This window comes from Sarcophilus harrisii, chromosome 1, assembly GCF_902635505.1.
Source record: "Sarcophilus harrisii chromosome 1, mSarHar1.11, whole genome shotgun sequence".
Lineage (NCBI taxonomy): Eukaryota > Metazoa > Chordata > Mammalia > Dasyuromorphia > Dasyuridae > Sarcophilus > Sarcophilus harrisii.
Genome location: NC_045426.1, coordinates 657,470,044 through 657,486,246, shown reverse-complemented (window position 1 = coordinate 657,486,246; position 16,203 = coordinate 657,470,044). Strand labels below are relative to the sequence as shown.

General features: G+C 34.7%; 1 protein-coding gene across 5 annotated transcripts in view; it reads right to left on the bottom strand.

The window, feature by feature from the left end:
- GATAD2A (GATA zinc finger domain containing 2A) overlaps positions 1 to 16,203 on the bottom strand; it is a 215,661-nt gene that overhangs the window by 12,270 nt on the left and 187,188 nt on the right. For all 5 annotated transcript variants that reach the window (XM_031947916.1, XM_031947914.1, XM_031947913.1 and 2 more), the window contains 3 exons: positions 5,941 to 6,072; positions 3,790 to 3,879; positions 2,638 to 2,769 (listed from right to left, as the gene is read on the bottom strand). In XM_031947916.1, coding sequence (XP_031803776.1) covers positions 2,638 to 2,769; positions 3,790 to 3,879; positions 5,941 to 6,072 — 354 coding nt within the window. The remainder of the gene's footprint in view (positions 1 to 2,637; positions 2,770 to 3,789; positions 3,880 to 5,940; positions 6,073 to 16,203) is intronic.

Sequence of the window (16,203 nt, the reverse complement as noted above, 5' to 3'; positions counted from 1 at the left end):
GTAGTACCAGATCTCAAACTATCATGAAAAGCAGTAATCGTTAAAACAATTTAGTATTGGGTAAGAAAAAGAATGGCTGATTCAGTTGAATATATTAGGCACCTAACATACAGAAGGAAATGAGTAAAATATCCTAGATCTTTGATGAAAAACAAAGATCCCAGTTATTGGAATAAGAGGTCACTTTTTGACAAAAACTTCTAGAAAAAAATTGCAAAGTAGTGTGGCAAAAACTAATCATAGACTAACATCTTATACTGATGTAATGGGCTGAGGCTTGAGTTGATGCACTGAGGTCCCAAGCACATGAGGCTAAATAGTAATTGGACTATACCCTATTAATATACATGATTGGATAAAGAATGGCCCCTGCCCACTCTCTGTGCAAGTCCTGATGTGTTGTATAGGAAATGACGATTTTGGTGGGTAGAGGCAGAGAGAGACAGGAAGAGAAGCTGGGAGAGATTGGCCTGGGTTCGATACTCCTAGCTGCTGGTCGTGTGGCTGCTGGTCTAGCTAGCTTCTCGACTCAGCTACACACATTGCTATTGCCCATTCTCTTCCACCTCCGATCTTTCTTCACTGAGAATAAAGACTGACGATTTTCCCCTAACCTGAATTCCTGACTCCGGCTGATTTTAAAATACCCAGTCTTCACATACTGATACCAAGAAAAATTCAAAATAAGCATATGATTTAGAAATAAAGGGTGATATGATAAGAAAATTAGGAGGATCAAGGAGGAAAAAAATTAACTATCAAATCTATGGACAAGAGAAAAAGATGTAAAAGGTTTCGCACCAAGAAAATCAATGCAGCCAAAATTAGAAGAAATGCAGGATAAATGGCAGAAAATTTCACAGCAAGCTTCTGATAAACATCTCTTTTCTCAAATATACAAGGAATGGAACAAATTGATAAAAATAAGAGCCATTTCCCAAATGGTAAAAGGATATAGACAAGCACTTTTCAGAAAATGAAGTCGTCAAACCTATCAAGTATCATTTAAAAAGATGTTCTAAATCACTAATAACTAGAGAAACAACTTTGAAGTTCAAACTCACACCCATCAGATTGGCTAAGATGATAGTAAAATGCTGGAATGTAAATAGGTACACTAATGCACTTCTGGTGGAGCTATGAACTAGTTAAACCATTCTGGAGAACAATTTGGATCTCTGTCCAAAGAGCAATAAAACTCCAAATATACTGGTTTGACCCAACAATACTTCAACGTCTATACATGAAAGAAATCAAAGAAAAAGGAAAAGAATTTATACAAAATGATTAAAGAGATAGTTTCAGAAAAATCTGGGAAGACTTATATGAACTAATGAAAAATGAAATGAATGGAACTAGAATGTACATAATAGAAATATTGTGAAGATTATCAATTGGGAAAAGACTTAGCAACTCTGAAAAATGTTATCCCCTGTCTAGATAGAAAATGAATGAGCTCTAAGAGCAGAATAAAGGATATTTTTTCATTTTTCTTAATTTTTCTTGCCTCATCCTCCATACACTTCCACAACATAGCTAATGTGGAAATATGATTTGTAAGATTTAATAAACAAGACAGGTATTGTATATCTTGTTTTCTCAATCTGTGGGGGAAGGGGTAGAGGGAAAGAGAAAATTTGGAAATGAAAATCAAAACTAAAAAAAATTAGAAGCTAATTGATCCTAAGTAGTCCTCAACCCCAATATTCACAATAATTTTAAAGAAATCTCCAGGATACAAATGAATTTAAGATCATTTAAAAAAACTTTTTTTATAGCTTTGTTTGCTTAAAAGCATAAAAATAAAACAGTCAATAAATAACATAAAGTGATAGTATACGGAAGATTTTTCCCTCTTTTGCTTAGAACTAGGGAGAGGGAGAAGGGATAAGGGCAACATCAGAAACAATGGTAAAGTGAGAGGAAGGTAGATTTTATTTCTTTATAGGTGAGAAGAAGATATTACTAAAACAGAAATCTGGGAATGGTCAAGACAACTGATTTGTTATATCAAAGATCTAATGACATCCATAATTAAAACAATTCCATATTTATCTATTTAAACAAATCACTAATACTTTAAAGGGGGGGGAAGGGAATTCCGTTTTTATCTATTTAAACAAATCACTAATACTTTAAAAGGGGGGGGAGGGATTTAGATAGGTTGCATATATGGGTTAAAATAATCTTATAGCACAAGCTTAACTGATATAAATCAAATGTCATGATAAAAATGTCCTATTCAAGCACTTATTGAGTACTTATAATATATCAGGTATTGGACTGGCTACTGGGGAGAAACAAAGACAAAAATGAAAGTCATTGTTTTCAAGGAACATACTTTTATTGGAAAGCTCTTTTGTTCTCTCATTCAGAGATATAGCAAACATAGAAGTTATAGCAGTCAATGGTGGTAATAGTTTAGAATATAAACTTTTTGAAACCTTATCAAGAAAGATGATAAGAGTCTGATCTCATAAAACAGGGAAGAAAGGGAAGGTAAAACTAATTTTAAAAAGCTTGACAAAAGATCCAACTAAACCAAGTCATTTTTAAGGAAGAAAATAAAAGGAAGACTACAAAGATATTTATTATATCATATAATGATATATAACCAGCTAAATCCCTTTCTCTTACCTGTGCTCCTCTAACAAGAGGGGGCATCACTATTTGTGTGTTCTGCTGAGACCCCAGCTTTGAAGATGTCTGTTGACCTCCCCGGACCAGAGGAGGGGGAATAACATTGCCTGGTATTCTAGTAGAAGAGGCCTGCAAATTACAAAATGCCCAAAGGCAATGACTTTTTAAGTGGGGAAACACAAAGGCACATCACAAAAAATACAAAGTGTATAAATACTAGATATATTGATAGTCAGTCACTTAACAGGGGGCGGGCTACTGTGATTCAATTTGGGTAGGGTGCTTTATTCCAGGTCTAAAACACCACACAAACTAAATTCAGGATCTGGGTTAAGTGAGTAGCTAGGAAGTTGGAGTTAACACTCACACAAAATGTAGGTTCCATTTATCACATGCATACAACAAAGATATAGAATTAGGTGCTTTCAAAAATGAGTAAGGAACAAATCACTTATAAAGCTGATCTGGTGATGAAGTGACATGGTTACACAGTTTAGGTGCCCTCAGAAATCCAGCCTGTAATCAGAGTATTCTTTAAGTTATTCTCCCTCTAAGGGGAAGAAGCCATATCATTTCAAGCAAGCCTGCTTATGCCAGTGGGGTAGCCTAATGCAGATCTAAAAGTGAATTCTATTGGCTACAGTGTTACAAATTTGCTTCTGCATTTCAAATATTAATTTTGGTTGAAGGAATTTGGAATTTTATTATAGATAACCAAACAGGAGAGAAACCCAGGACATTTGGGTCTTGGCTTAGAAAGTCTGTTTTTCTTATCCTTGAAGCCTTTATTTTGTGGCCAACATTTGGAAGCTTTATGGTTTAATAACAGTTGACTGAGATATGTTTTTCCAGTTTGCCATAACTACTGGGATCTGTTCCGCATTAATCATAAGTCATAGGTTTGTCCTATACTGAAACTCCAATGTTACATCATCCTCCACCTATATGAATTTTTGTTGAACTACTATTTCCTATCAATAAATACATAATAAGCCAACAATTAATTCTTTTTTTTTTTTGGTTTGTTTCAAATTAGGAAGGCAGCACTGATATTAGAAACAAGTTCCATGCTTTCCTTTCCTTCTCTCTTTATACCCTTCTCATTTTATTTTCCTCCAACCTGGCAGTGTGTCCAAGGATCAAACTGACCTGAAGAGATGGCTTGCCAACAGGAATGTTTTGTGTTCCCCGTACCAGGGGGGGAGGGGTGGCCACAGCATTCCCAGAAGAGCCAGTAGGCTGCAAGAGAACAACAAAATGACACACATGAGAGGGTGGGAGCAAAGTGACAAGCAATTAAGAGGAATAAAAACATTCCCTCCTCCTAAAATTCACATGAATAAGTAATCTTCATGGAGTAAGATACTGCTAAGAAGATACTGATTTTTTTTTGACCATGCTCCCAAAGCCATACTTTCAAATTAAAATGTCCTTGTCTATGTCAATACCTGGAACAAAGGCAAATTGTTGGGCACGTGTGAATAGGAGGGGAAAAATATGGCACAAAAATTTTTCTATTGACCACAGATCTTCAGGTGTTGAGTTTTTACAATCATTCATTGCTTTCCCCAGATAGCTACAAGGAGGCTGAATGCTTTGTTCTCATGTGACCAGAATGGCTGGAGATGGTGTTCAAGTAAAGTGAGCAAAATGGGTTGGTATACTGGAATAGGAATAGGCTGGTGCCTGTTTTAACACTTTACCTCCCAATAATATTTAGAGCTTACCATCTGATAATCGACAAGAAAATATCCACGCTTACAAGTGTGAATATAGAAACCACTACCACAAACAACTCAATGCAGAGATTTTACCGACTGGACAGAGACTAAAAATATTAAGGGAAATTCATACCAATAAGTGAATTAGGAAAATTGGTCTTGCGGTTACATGGCCAAGATTAGCATTACCATACGTTAGGTACCATGTCAATAATTGTTCTTCTAAGATGTATTTTATTCTTTAATTTATAAAGGCACCTACTAAAATAAAACAAAAGAGGCAACCGAGAGAGTTCACAAGATGGGAATTTTCCCAAATGAAAAAGAAAAATCTCAAAACACTTTAGAAATCTAATAAAATCTTTAAGGTAGATATGTTCACGTTATTTTCAAACACTTCTCTAAAGATCTCCATTGAAATTTTTCTCAGATGCTTCATGTAGTAGAAACTCTTGACTATGTTAGTGACAAGTTTTGGCTGGTCCTATTAAGCTAGAGGACTGACAGTATAGGCTCAAGGATGAGTCTAGACAACTTCATATTCAAAGTGATAATAATCACTATCTTATGACTATATGACACTATGGCAAAATCATGAAAATACTCTACTAAGGAATACAGAGGAGCTCTATTTGCGTTGAACAACACATACTCTTTCATGGTCCCTTTCAATTAGAAAAATTATCTGCCCTTAAAACAGATGTTGTAGTTGGCAAGAGTGATTATACACTGATGAATATATAACAAACTGATTATCTTTATTAAAAAGGCATTAAAAAGATTTAGGAATGAGAAAGCATTTACTTCATCATATACAGTCTACTTTCACAGACACTCTACATTTATACTATTTTCACATTCAACATTCCTTGGTTCAAAAAGACCCAAATCACACTGGAAAGAGAAATCCAATAGTAAGAAAGTTTCAAATGTCTAAATAACAGAATTTTGAGCTATCAAACTATTCATGTACATATATTCTAAAACAGGAAAAAGAAAGTCTTTCTTGAAATATGAATAGTAGAGTTCCTAGGCAGCAACAGATTTTAAATGTCCCAAAAGTCTTGGTGCAGTTTCCAGCTTTAATAAATAGTAAAATTTCTTTTTTATTTTTAACTTGAAGATATATTGTCATTTTTGGTACCCATAGAAGTCATGCTTTAAATATACTACTCTAAAGGAATTCCTATATAGTAAAATGAACCTTTGGCTAAAATCAGAATATCTACCATACTACAAACTGCTATGGACATAAAGCAAATTCTTAAAATGAGCTCTTTCCGAAAGAAAAAATTTCATAAATAATGGAAAATCTCACCAATTACATAGTTATTCTGCTTAAATACAAAGCATTGTGGGGCCAATACACTTTTTCATTAAATTAATTCTCCTTCCTTCAACTAACCTATGTAGCCCCAGAAAAATCTCATTTCTCCTTAAAACAACAATTAAAATAATGACGATTCTGTGTCCTAAGTATTCTAAGGAAGTGTACAAAATGAGATACTTGGAATAACCATCCTTAAAAAGATCCCTATATTAGCACAACTTATGTCAGACATTCCCAAAAAATACACACCTTCTGGGTAGTGGCTTCTTTTTGTATTTGACTTTGTCTTAATTTTTTCAACAAAACGAGTTTTGCTTCTTCTAATCGTAATTCTTCTTTAAGTTGTTTGATCATTCTCTCTCGTTCTTCTGGGCTGCTTTTCTGCAAGAATGACAGAATAAATGAAGAAAAGGAGACAAGTTGAGAAAACAACTTCTAAGTACTAATACTCTGTGAAAGCTCTTCTTTGCAATGTTTGAATATCAGTAGCAACAACAGCAGCTCATATTTCTGTTATGCTTTACAATTTATAAAGACTCCTTCTCTCAGAACAAGAATTGTCAGAGAGCTTGTGAAAGTTCTATATTTCCATTTTGCAAAGGAGGTTAACTGGAGGCTCCAAAAATGACTTATCTAATATCACATGAGTAATAAATACTGGAGTAGGACTCAATACTAGGTTCTCTAGTTTTATGTATAGGGTTCTTCCTTACTTCATTCTTTATTCACTGATTCATTCAAAAAACACTATTAAGCAGCACCAACTGTGTAAAGGATACCATGTGCAGGCAGGACTAGGAAAAATACAATATAGAAGTAAGACATGGTTGTCCATCCTCATAAAGCAGTGAAATAAGGCACCAACAGATTTGTCATGTAACAAGATGCTGAGACAACATTCATTGGCAGAGCAGACAGATTTCTGATTCCCCCTATATGATCCTCTGGGATTCATAAGACCAAGACCAATGAAAAGGCCTCTTTCAACTAATTCTATGAAAGAGGAGATAAATGGTAGCTATGGTGTGCCATTGGAAAAGGAAAGAGGGAAGAGAAAGAGAAAATCAGCTCATTGAGTAGGTGCTTAGTGCCACTACTTTTGTTGAAAGGATGCTGCTGCTGTCCTGACTGCCTGAGCCAATGAGAAAAGGAACCAATACAGAATATCAGCGGATGTGATGCTAAATACTGGGCAAAATTCCCACTTCCCCATCCTTTGCTTTAACTTTCTCTACTGAGCCTAAATCCCATTTATCATTTTTCTTGGATATTGCTGGTTTTTTGTGACAATAGTTTTCAAAAGAAACTGGTTTTTCTAAGACTATTTGGTTGCTTTTTACTCTATTGGTTATAAAGCAAGTACATAGAGTAAAATTAAATACCGTGAAAAAAAAGATACTGGCTAAAAACAAAAAGAAAGCAGCACATAGTGAATGAAAACACCAAATCATTTATTAAGTACTTACTATGTATGCCAAGTACCACTCTGGAGATAGAAATAGAAAAAGAGACAGTGTCTGCTCTCCAGAGGCAATGGAGTGGATGTTAAGACCCAAAAGTCCTTAGTAACATACACAAGTGAAATGACAATAGCAGGAGACTTCAGGATATAGAGGTAGGATATTTAGTAAGGTCTAGTGATCTTCTATATCACCAGAAGAAAAAGAATGGCAATTTGCTTTCTCATGCAATCAATATAAACAGTTGTGAAATAAGGGTAACTTGGGTCTTCCACAGTCGAGAAGTCCCAGACGGGTTTTGGAAGGGGGTGAGGGAAGAAAGCAAGAAGCCTCACACCAGAAAGATTTTTACTAATAATTATTATAGTTCCACCAAAGCAAAAGAAATGAATCTGGACCATCCTGGATTTCTCCTGGAAACAAGGAATGAACATAACTCTGTTTGGAAGAGGTACTGATAAGTAAAAGGAGAAAGTCCTTTTTTAGTCACTTTGGCTTTATGACACAGAAAATAAAGAGATCTGATGAAACAACATTTGCCCCATGAGAGGAGTTGGAAAGATGGATGAGTAATATGGGAAATACCACATATTTCAAAATTTTCCCATAAACATAATAAAAATATTGCCTTAAAGGAAATTTTGAACTGCAGAAATACAGAGATACAGCAGTTGTCCTCTGAAGACAACTTGGAGATCTTAAGAAAACCCAACCTCCAGGGGAGGAGGCCTGGTCCAACTGAAGTGCAAACACCTCTAGGCATTCTGCTGCAGGAACTAAGATCAAACAGCTAAACATGGGATAACTGAAGGATCTTCCCCAGTTGCTGAACAAAAGTTCACTGACCAAACTGCTATGATTATAAGCAAGGAAGAGCAAGGACATGCCCAATAAGTGCAACAGCATAAAAGTGGGGATTCTGGGGCTGTGGGAACTCACTAAGGTGTCAGATCCCTGGTTTTAGCTGAATTCCAGATTTTGGTTCCAAGGCAGAGGGGTAAGCTGAAGTGTCTAGCCCCTAGCTCACAAGGAGCAAGAGCATTTGTAGTGACTTTATGAATGGGGAGTACTAGACATTAGCTTGGGTAAAGAGGAACACTGTAATGGGCTGAGGTTTGAGCTGATGCACTGAGGTCCCAAGTACATGAGGCTAGATAGTAATTGGGCTATACTCTATTAATATACATGATTGGATAAAGAATGGTCCCTGCCCACTCTCCGTGCAAGTCCTGATGTGTTGTATAGGAAATGACAATTTTGGTGGGTGGAGGCAGAGAGAGAGTGAGGAAGACAAGTGGGGAGAGATTGGGCTGGGTTCGAGACTCCGAGCTGCTGGTTGTGTGGCTGCTGGTCGAGCTAGCTTCTTGACTCAGCTGCACACATTGCTATCACCGATTCTCTTCCACCTCCGATCCTTCTTCACTGAGAATAAAGACTGACGATTTTCCCCTAACCTGAATTCCTGTCTCGTGCTGATCTTAAAATACACGATCTTAACAGAACACCAAAGGTCCAGCTCCAGACAGAGCTTAGAAAACAATGGTAAGAAAAACCTGGAGGCTGAAGCATGATCCTGACAACTCCAGACTAGAATTTGATTATAATAATAAACTGCTTTAAAAAAAATGACAACGATAATTATAACAAGAACAACGAGTAAGCAAAAGAGAAAGAAACTACCTACCATGGAGAACAGAGACGTTGGTTCACACTCAGAATATGGTAAAGTTAAAAATAAAACAAAACAAAACATCCCAACTTCAAAGAAAAATATCAAATGGTCAAAAGCCCTAAAAGAAGAGCTCAAAAGGAACTTTAAAAGACAAATGAAAAAGACTGAGGGAAAATTGGAGGAAAAAAAATTAGAGCAGTACAAGAGAATCAAGAAAATTGGGTAAAGAAAGTCAAGCAATTACAAAAATTTAAGGAAGAAAATACTTCCTTAAAAACTAGAATTGGGCAAGGGGAAGCTAATGGTGTTATAAGACACCAAGAAAGGATTAAAAAAATAAAAGAGTATGTGAAACATCTCAGAAAAAAAAAACTGCAGGAAAACTGAGAAGAGAAAATGTAAGAACTGTGGGACTACAGGAGAGTTTTGGCTTTTTCCTTAATTTTTAATTTTCCCTAGTTACACGTAAAAAACAACATTTTGGGGGAGAAGTTTAATAAGTGTACATTTTTAAAAACCTATATCCTTTTGAATCATATAGGGAGAGTCAAAACAAAAGAGGAAAGCCACCAGAGGGGAAAAAAGTGAACATGGCATGTATTAATTTTTATGCAGTCTCCATAGTTTTGTCTTTGGATGAAGATGGTGCTTTCCATTCAAAGTTTATTGGAATTGCCCTAGCTCACTGAACCATTGAAAAGATCCAACTTTGTCATAGTTGATTATCGCACAATCTTACTGTTACTACAACGTATTCTCAGTTTTGCTTGTTTCACTCAGCATCAGTTCATGTAAATCTTTTCAGTTCTTTCTAAAATCAGCTTTTGTTCATCATGTTTTATACAACAATAACATTCCATTACTTTCATGTACCATAACTTATTCAGTCATTCCCCAACTGATGAGCATCTACTTATTTTCCAATGCTTTGCCACCACAAAAAGAACCACTACATGGGTTTTTTTCCCTCTTTTATGATTTCTTTGGGATACACTGCTGGATCAAAGGGTATGAACCTTTTAATAGCTCTTTGGGCATACTTTCAAATTACCCTCCAGAATGGCCAGATTATTTCACAATCCCACTAAAAATACATTAGTGTCCCAGTTTTACTATATTCCCTTTAACATTTATCATTTTTTTTCTGTCACTCTCAGTTAATCTGACAGGTGGTACCTCAGAGTTGTTTTAATTTGCATGTCTCAAATCAATAGTGATCTAAAGTCTAATTTTTAATGTGATTATAGATAGCTTTAATTTCTTCATCTGAAAACTGTCCATACCCTTTGAATCATTTATCAATTGGGGGATGGCTAGATTAAGAATTTAAAAGACACAGTTCTTTTTGTTTTTTAGTAATGAGATTTTTTTATCAGAAATACTGGCTGGAAAGATTCTCACCCATTATTTTCCGGTTTTCCTAGCAATTTTTGGGAAATAGCAAATCCTTATCCCAGAAGCTGGAATTTGGGGCCTTAAAAATACTAGATAACTAAACTGTCACTGGGTATCAAACCTATTCTACTGATTCACCATTCTCTTTCTTAGTTAGTACCACGTTTTTGCTGACTACTTCTTTATAATAGAGTTTTAAGTCTCAACTGTCCTTTGCATTTTTTTAAAAAATGAATTCTGTTGATATTCTTGACCATTTGTTTTTCAAATGAATTTTGTTATTTATTCTAGCTCTATAAAATATTTTTTTTGGCAGTTTGGTATAGCACTGAAAAAGTAGATTAATTCAGATAGAACTGTCATTTTTTTATAATACTGGCTCGGCCTACCCATGAACAACTGATATTTTTCCAATTTTTAGATACAACTTCATTTTTGTAAGAAGTATTTTTCTAATTGTGTTCATATAGTTCCTGGGTTTGTCTTGGAAGGTAGACATTCAAATATTTTATTTTGGCTAGTTATTCTAAATAAAATTTTTCTTCCTATTTTTTCCTGCTGAGCTTTGTTACTACCTGAAAATTATAATTAAAAATCCACTGATCCCCAAAGAGATACTAAAGAAGAGAAAGGGACCTATATGTGCTAAAATGTTTGTGGCAGCCCTGTTTGTAGTGGCTAGAAACTGGAAAATGAATGGATGCCCATCAATTGGAGAATGGTTGGGGAAATTGTGGTATATGAATGTTTTGGAATATTATTGTTCTGTAAGAAATGACCAGCAGGATGAATACAGAGAGGCTTGGAAAGACTTACATAAACTGATGTTAAGTGAAATGAGCAGAACCAGAAGATCATTATATACTTCAACAATGATACTATATGAGGATGTATTCTGATGGAAGTGGATTTCTTCGACAAAGAGAAGATCTAACTCAGTTTCAACTGATCAATGATGGACAGAAGCAGCTACACCCAAAAAAAGAATACTGGGAAATGAATGTAAACTGTTTGCATTTTTGTTTTTCTTCCTGGGTTATTTCTACTTTCTGAATCCAATTCTCCTTGTGCAACAAGAAAATTGTTCAGTTCAGCATACACATATTGTATCTAGGATATACTGAGACATATTTAACATATATAGGACTGCTTGCCATCTAGGGGAAGGGGTGGAGGGAGAGAGGGGAAAAATCGGAACAGAAGTGAATGCAAGGGATAATCTTGTAAAAAATTACCCTGGCATGGGTTCTGTCAATAAAAAATTATTATAATAAAAAGAATAACTATAAAAAAATCCACTGATCACCACCTGAAAGAGATCCCAACATGAAAACTTAAAAGAATATTATAGCCTAGTTTCAAAACCCCAGTTTAAGGAAAAAAATACACTTAAAGGAATATTATAGCCTAGTTTCAAAACCCCAGTTTAAGGAAAAAAATACAACAAGTAACAAGGGGAAAAAAAATTTAAGTACTGTGGAGCTACAGTCAGGCTAACACAGATCTAATAGCTTATACATGAAAAGATTGAAGGGCTTGGAACATTATATTTTGTAGAGCAATTTTGATAGCTTACAACTAAGAATAACTTACCTAGCTAAGCTCTTAAATTTTAAAAAATGATTATTTTATTTAAGAAACTGGAAATCTTTTAGGTTTTTGTGACAAAAACTCCAGAATTCAATGGAAAACGGATACAAAAGATCAAGAAGAATCACAAGGGAAATATTAAAGACCAATAATAAGGGATTCAATTAAGTTGAACCTGCTTACTCTTAAAATAGTTTGAAAGATCACTTGCCGATATAAGACTTATTAGAGTTGAATTGTATATAAGTGGATGAATCTAAAAAATAGTATTAGCTAGGGAGAGGTAAAATGGAGAATAAATGAGGCATGAATGAAAGAATTGTTACAGTAGAAGCAGGTGAGAATAGAGGGCTGATATGAAAAGATGCTCCAAGTCATTATTAATCAGAGAAATGCAAATTAAGACAACTCAGAGATACCACTACACACCTGGCTAGAAAGACAGTGAAAGATGATGCGGAATGTTGGAGGGGATGTGGGAAAACAGGGACACTAATACATTGTTGGTGGAACTGTGAATACATCCAACCATTCTGGAGAGCAATTTGGAACTATGCTCAAAAAGTTATCAAACTGTGCATACCCTTTGATCCAGCAGTGTTACTACTGGGATTATATATAAAGAGATCATAAAGAAGGGAAAGGGACCTGTATGTACATGAATGTTTGTGGCAGCCCTCTTTGTAGTGGCCAGAAACTGGAAACTTGAGTGGATGCCCATCAATTGGAGAATGGCTGAATAAATTGTGGTATATGAATATTATGGAATATTATTGTTCTGTAAGAAATGACCAACAGGATGATTTTAGAAAGGCCTGGAGAGACTTACACGAATTGATGCTGAGTGAAACGAGCAGGGCCAAGAGATCATTGTATACTTCAACAACAATATTATATGATGACCAATTCTGATGGACCTGGCCATCCTCAGCAATGAGATGAACCAAATCAGTTCCAATGGAGCAGTAATGTACTGAACCAGTTACGCCCAGCAAAAGAATTCTGGGAGATGACTAAAAACCATTACATTGAATTCCCAATCCCTATATTTTTGCCCACCTGCATTTTGGATTTCCTTCACAGGCTAACTGCACAATATTTCAGAGTCCAATTCTTTTTGTACAGCAAAATAATGGTTTGGTCATGTATACTTATTGTGTATCTAATTTATATTTTAACATTTAACATCTACTGGTCATCCTGCCATCTGGGGGAGGGGATGGGGGGAAGGAGGGGAAAAATTGGAACAAGAGGTTTGGCAATTGTCAATGCTATAAAGTTACCCATACATATAACCTGTAAATAAAAGGCTATAAAAAAAAAAGAGAGAATAGAGGACTGGCAGTGCTGAAATCTTATACTGGAACTGGTTAAAAGAGAATAATTAAATACATCTAGAAGGGCATAAAAAGTCTTCTAAACTGATGAATAGGAAGGCAAAGAGGAATCAGGGAGAGAATAACAGTAGGTAGACTAAGGAATACGAGAGAGCAAGGGAGTAGTTAGAAGTAAATTAGATTCATTGGAGTAAATAGGGTAAATAGGGAGAGAGAAGGATAAATGGAGAGGAAAAAAAGGATAAGGGGAAACACACAACTAGGAATATAACTTTCAGTGTGAATGGGATGAACTCAATCATAAACTAGAAACAGCAGAATGGATTAAAAATCAGAATGACGATATTTTGTTACAAGAAACACAATTTAAAAATGAGAGCTATACAGGTAAGAAGTACTGAAGTAGAATAGTTTCAGCCGATACAAGAAAATCAGGTATGGCAATCATAATCTCAGACAAAGTTAAAATTAAAATGGGTTTAATTAAAAGAAACAAGAAAATTATCTGCATTATGTACCACCAATATTACTCAATATTGCTTTAGAAATTATAGCAATAGCAATAAAAGAAGAAGAAATGAAAGGAACTAGAATGGGAAATGAAGTAATAAATTATCTCTTTTGCAGACAATATGATTTGGAAAATCTTAAAGATTCAACTAAAAAGTCAGTGGAAACAAATAATTTTAGCATATAAAATAGAGCTACATAAATCTTTAGCATTTTTATATATCACCCACAAAATTATGCTAACTATAGACAGTAATTAAAGACAGTATCTTTAATCTGCCAAATCAGACCCAGGAAACTTCTTAACAAAATTATAAAACATATTTGATACAAATAAAGTCAGATTTAAATAATGGAGAAATATTTACGTACTTATTTATTGTCATCCCAATGAAATTACCAAAAAAATTATTTTACTAAGTTAAAAGAAAATAAAATTCATTTGGAAGAACAAAAGGTCAAGAATTTCAAAGAAACTGATGGAAAAATTATAAAGGAAGGAGGTTTAGCAGTACCAGTACTTAAATTATATTATAAGACAATAATTATCAAAACTATCTGATACTCACTGGGAATAATAAAAAAAAAACAAAGGATGGAGGGTAGAAATATAAAACAAAATAAAAATGATCATAATAACTATGGCTGACAAAGGAAAAGATTTAAGTTATGGTATAAAAATTCATTATTTAGTAAAAATTGTTGGGTCACTTGGAAAGCACTCTGGTGGAAGTGAACATAGAGCAATATCTTAAACCATTTACCAAGACAAAGTCAAAATGGATATATAACCTACATTTAACAGGGGCTATATCAGCACCAACATACACATATGTATCCCTATTAGACTTACAGAAAGGAAAACAATTTATGGATAAACAACAGAGAACTCTTTAAAGTGTAAAATGAATAATTTTGATTACATTAAATTAAAAATATTTTGTACAAATAAAACAAGCATAGTCAAGATTAAAAGGAAAGCAGAAAATCGGGAGAAATTTTTAATATAGTCTTTCAGATAAAAGTCTTATTTTTCAAATATATAAAGAACTGTCTCAAATCTTTAAGACTGAGTTATTCCCTAATTGGTAATTGGTCAAAGGATACAAATAGGTAATTTTTCAATGTAGAAATCAAAACAAACACCCACACAGATGAAAATGCTTTAAGTTGTTACTCAAAATTGTGGTATATGAATGTTATGGAATATTCTTGTTCTGTAAGAAACGACCAGCAGGATGAATACAGAGAGGATTGGCGAGACTTACATGAACTGATGCTGAGTGAAATGAGCAGAACCAGGAGATCATTATATACCTCAACAACGATACTGTATGAGGATATATTCTGATGGAAGTAGATTTCTTCAACAAAGAGAAGATCTAACTCAGTTTCTTTTTTTTTTTTAATAGCCTTTTATTTACAGGATATATACATGGGTAACTTTACAGCATTAACAATTGCCAAACCTCTTGTTCCAATTTTCACCTCTTACCCCCACCCTCCCCTAGATGGCAGGATGACCAGTAGATGTTAAATATATTAAAATATAACTTAGATACACAATAAGTATACATGACCAAAACGTTATTTTGCTGTACAAAAAGAATCAGGCTCTGAATTATTGTACAATTAGCTTGTGAAGGAAATCAAAAATGCATGTGTGCATAAATATAGGGATTGAGGAATTTAATGTAATGGTTTTAGTCATCTCCAGAGTTATTTTCTGGGCATAGCTAGTTCAGTTCATTACTGCTCCATTAGAAATGATTTGGTTGATCTGTTGTGAGGATGGCCTGATCCATCAGAACTGGTCATCATCTAGTATTGTTGTTGAAGTATATAATGATCTCTTGGTCCTGCTCATTTCACTCAGCATCAGTTCGTGTAAGTCTCTCCAGGCCTTTCTGAAATCATCCTGTTGGTCATTTCTTACAGAACAGTAATATTCCATAATTTTCATATACCACAATTTATTCAGCCATTCTCCAACTGATGGACATCCATTCAGTTTCCAGTTTCTAGCCACTACAAAAGGGCTGCCACAAACATTTGCACATACAGGTCCCTTTCCTTCTTTATAATCTCTTTGGGATATAATCCCAGTAGTAACACTGCTGGATCAAAGGGTATGCACAGTTTGATAACTTTTTGAGCATAGTTCCAAACTACTCTCCAGAATGGTTGGATTTGTTCACAACTCCACCAACAATGCATCAATGTCCCAGTTTTCCCGCATCCCCTCCAACAATCATCATTAATTTTTCCTGTCATCTTAGCCAATCTGACAGGTGTGTAGTGGTATCTTAGAGTTGTCTTAATTTGCATTTTCTGATTAATAATGACTTGGAGCATCTTTTCATATGACTAGAAATAGTTTCAATTTCTTCATCTGAGAATTGTCTGTTCATATCCTTTGACCATTTTTCAATTGGAGAATGGCTTGATTTTTTATAAATTAGAGTTAATTCTCTATATATTTTGGAAATGAGGCCTTTATCAGAACCTTTGACTGTAAAAATATTTTCCCAGTTTATTGCTTCCCTTC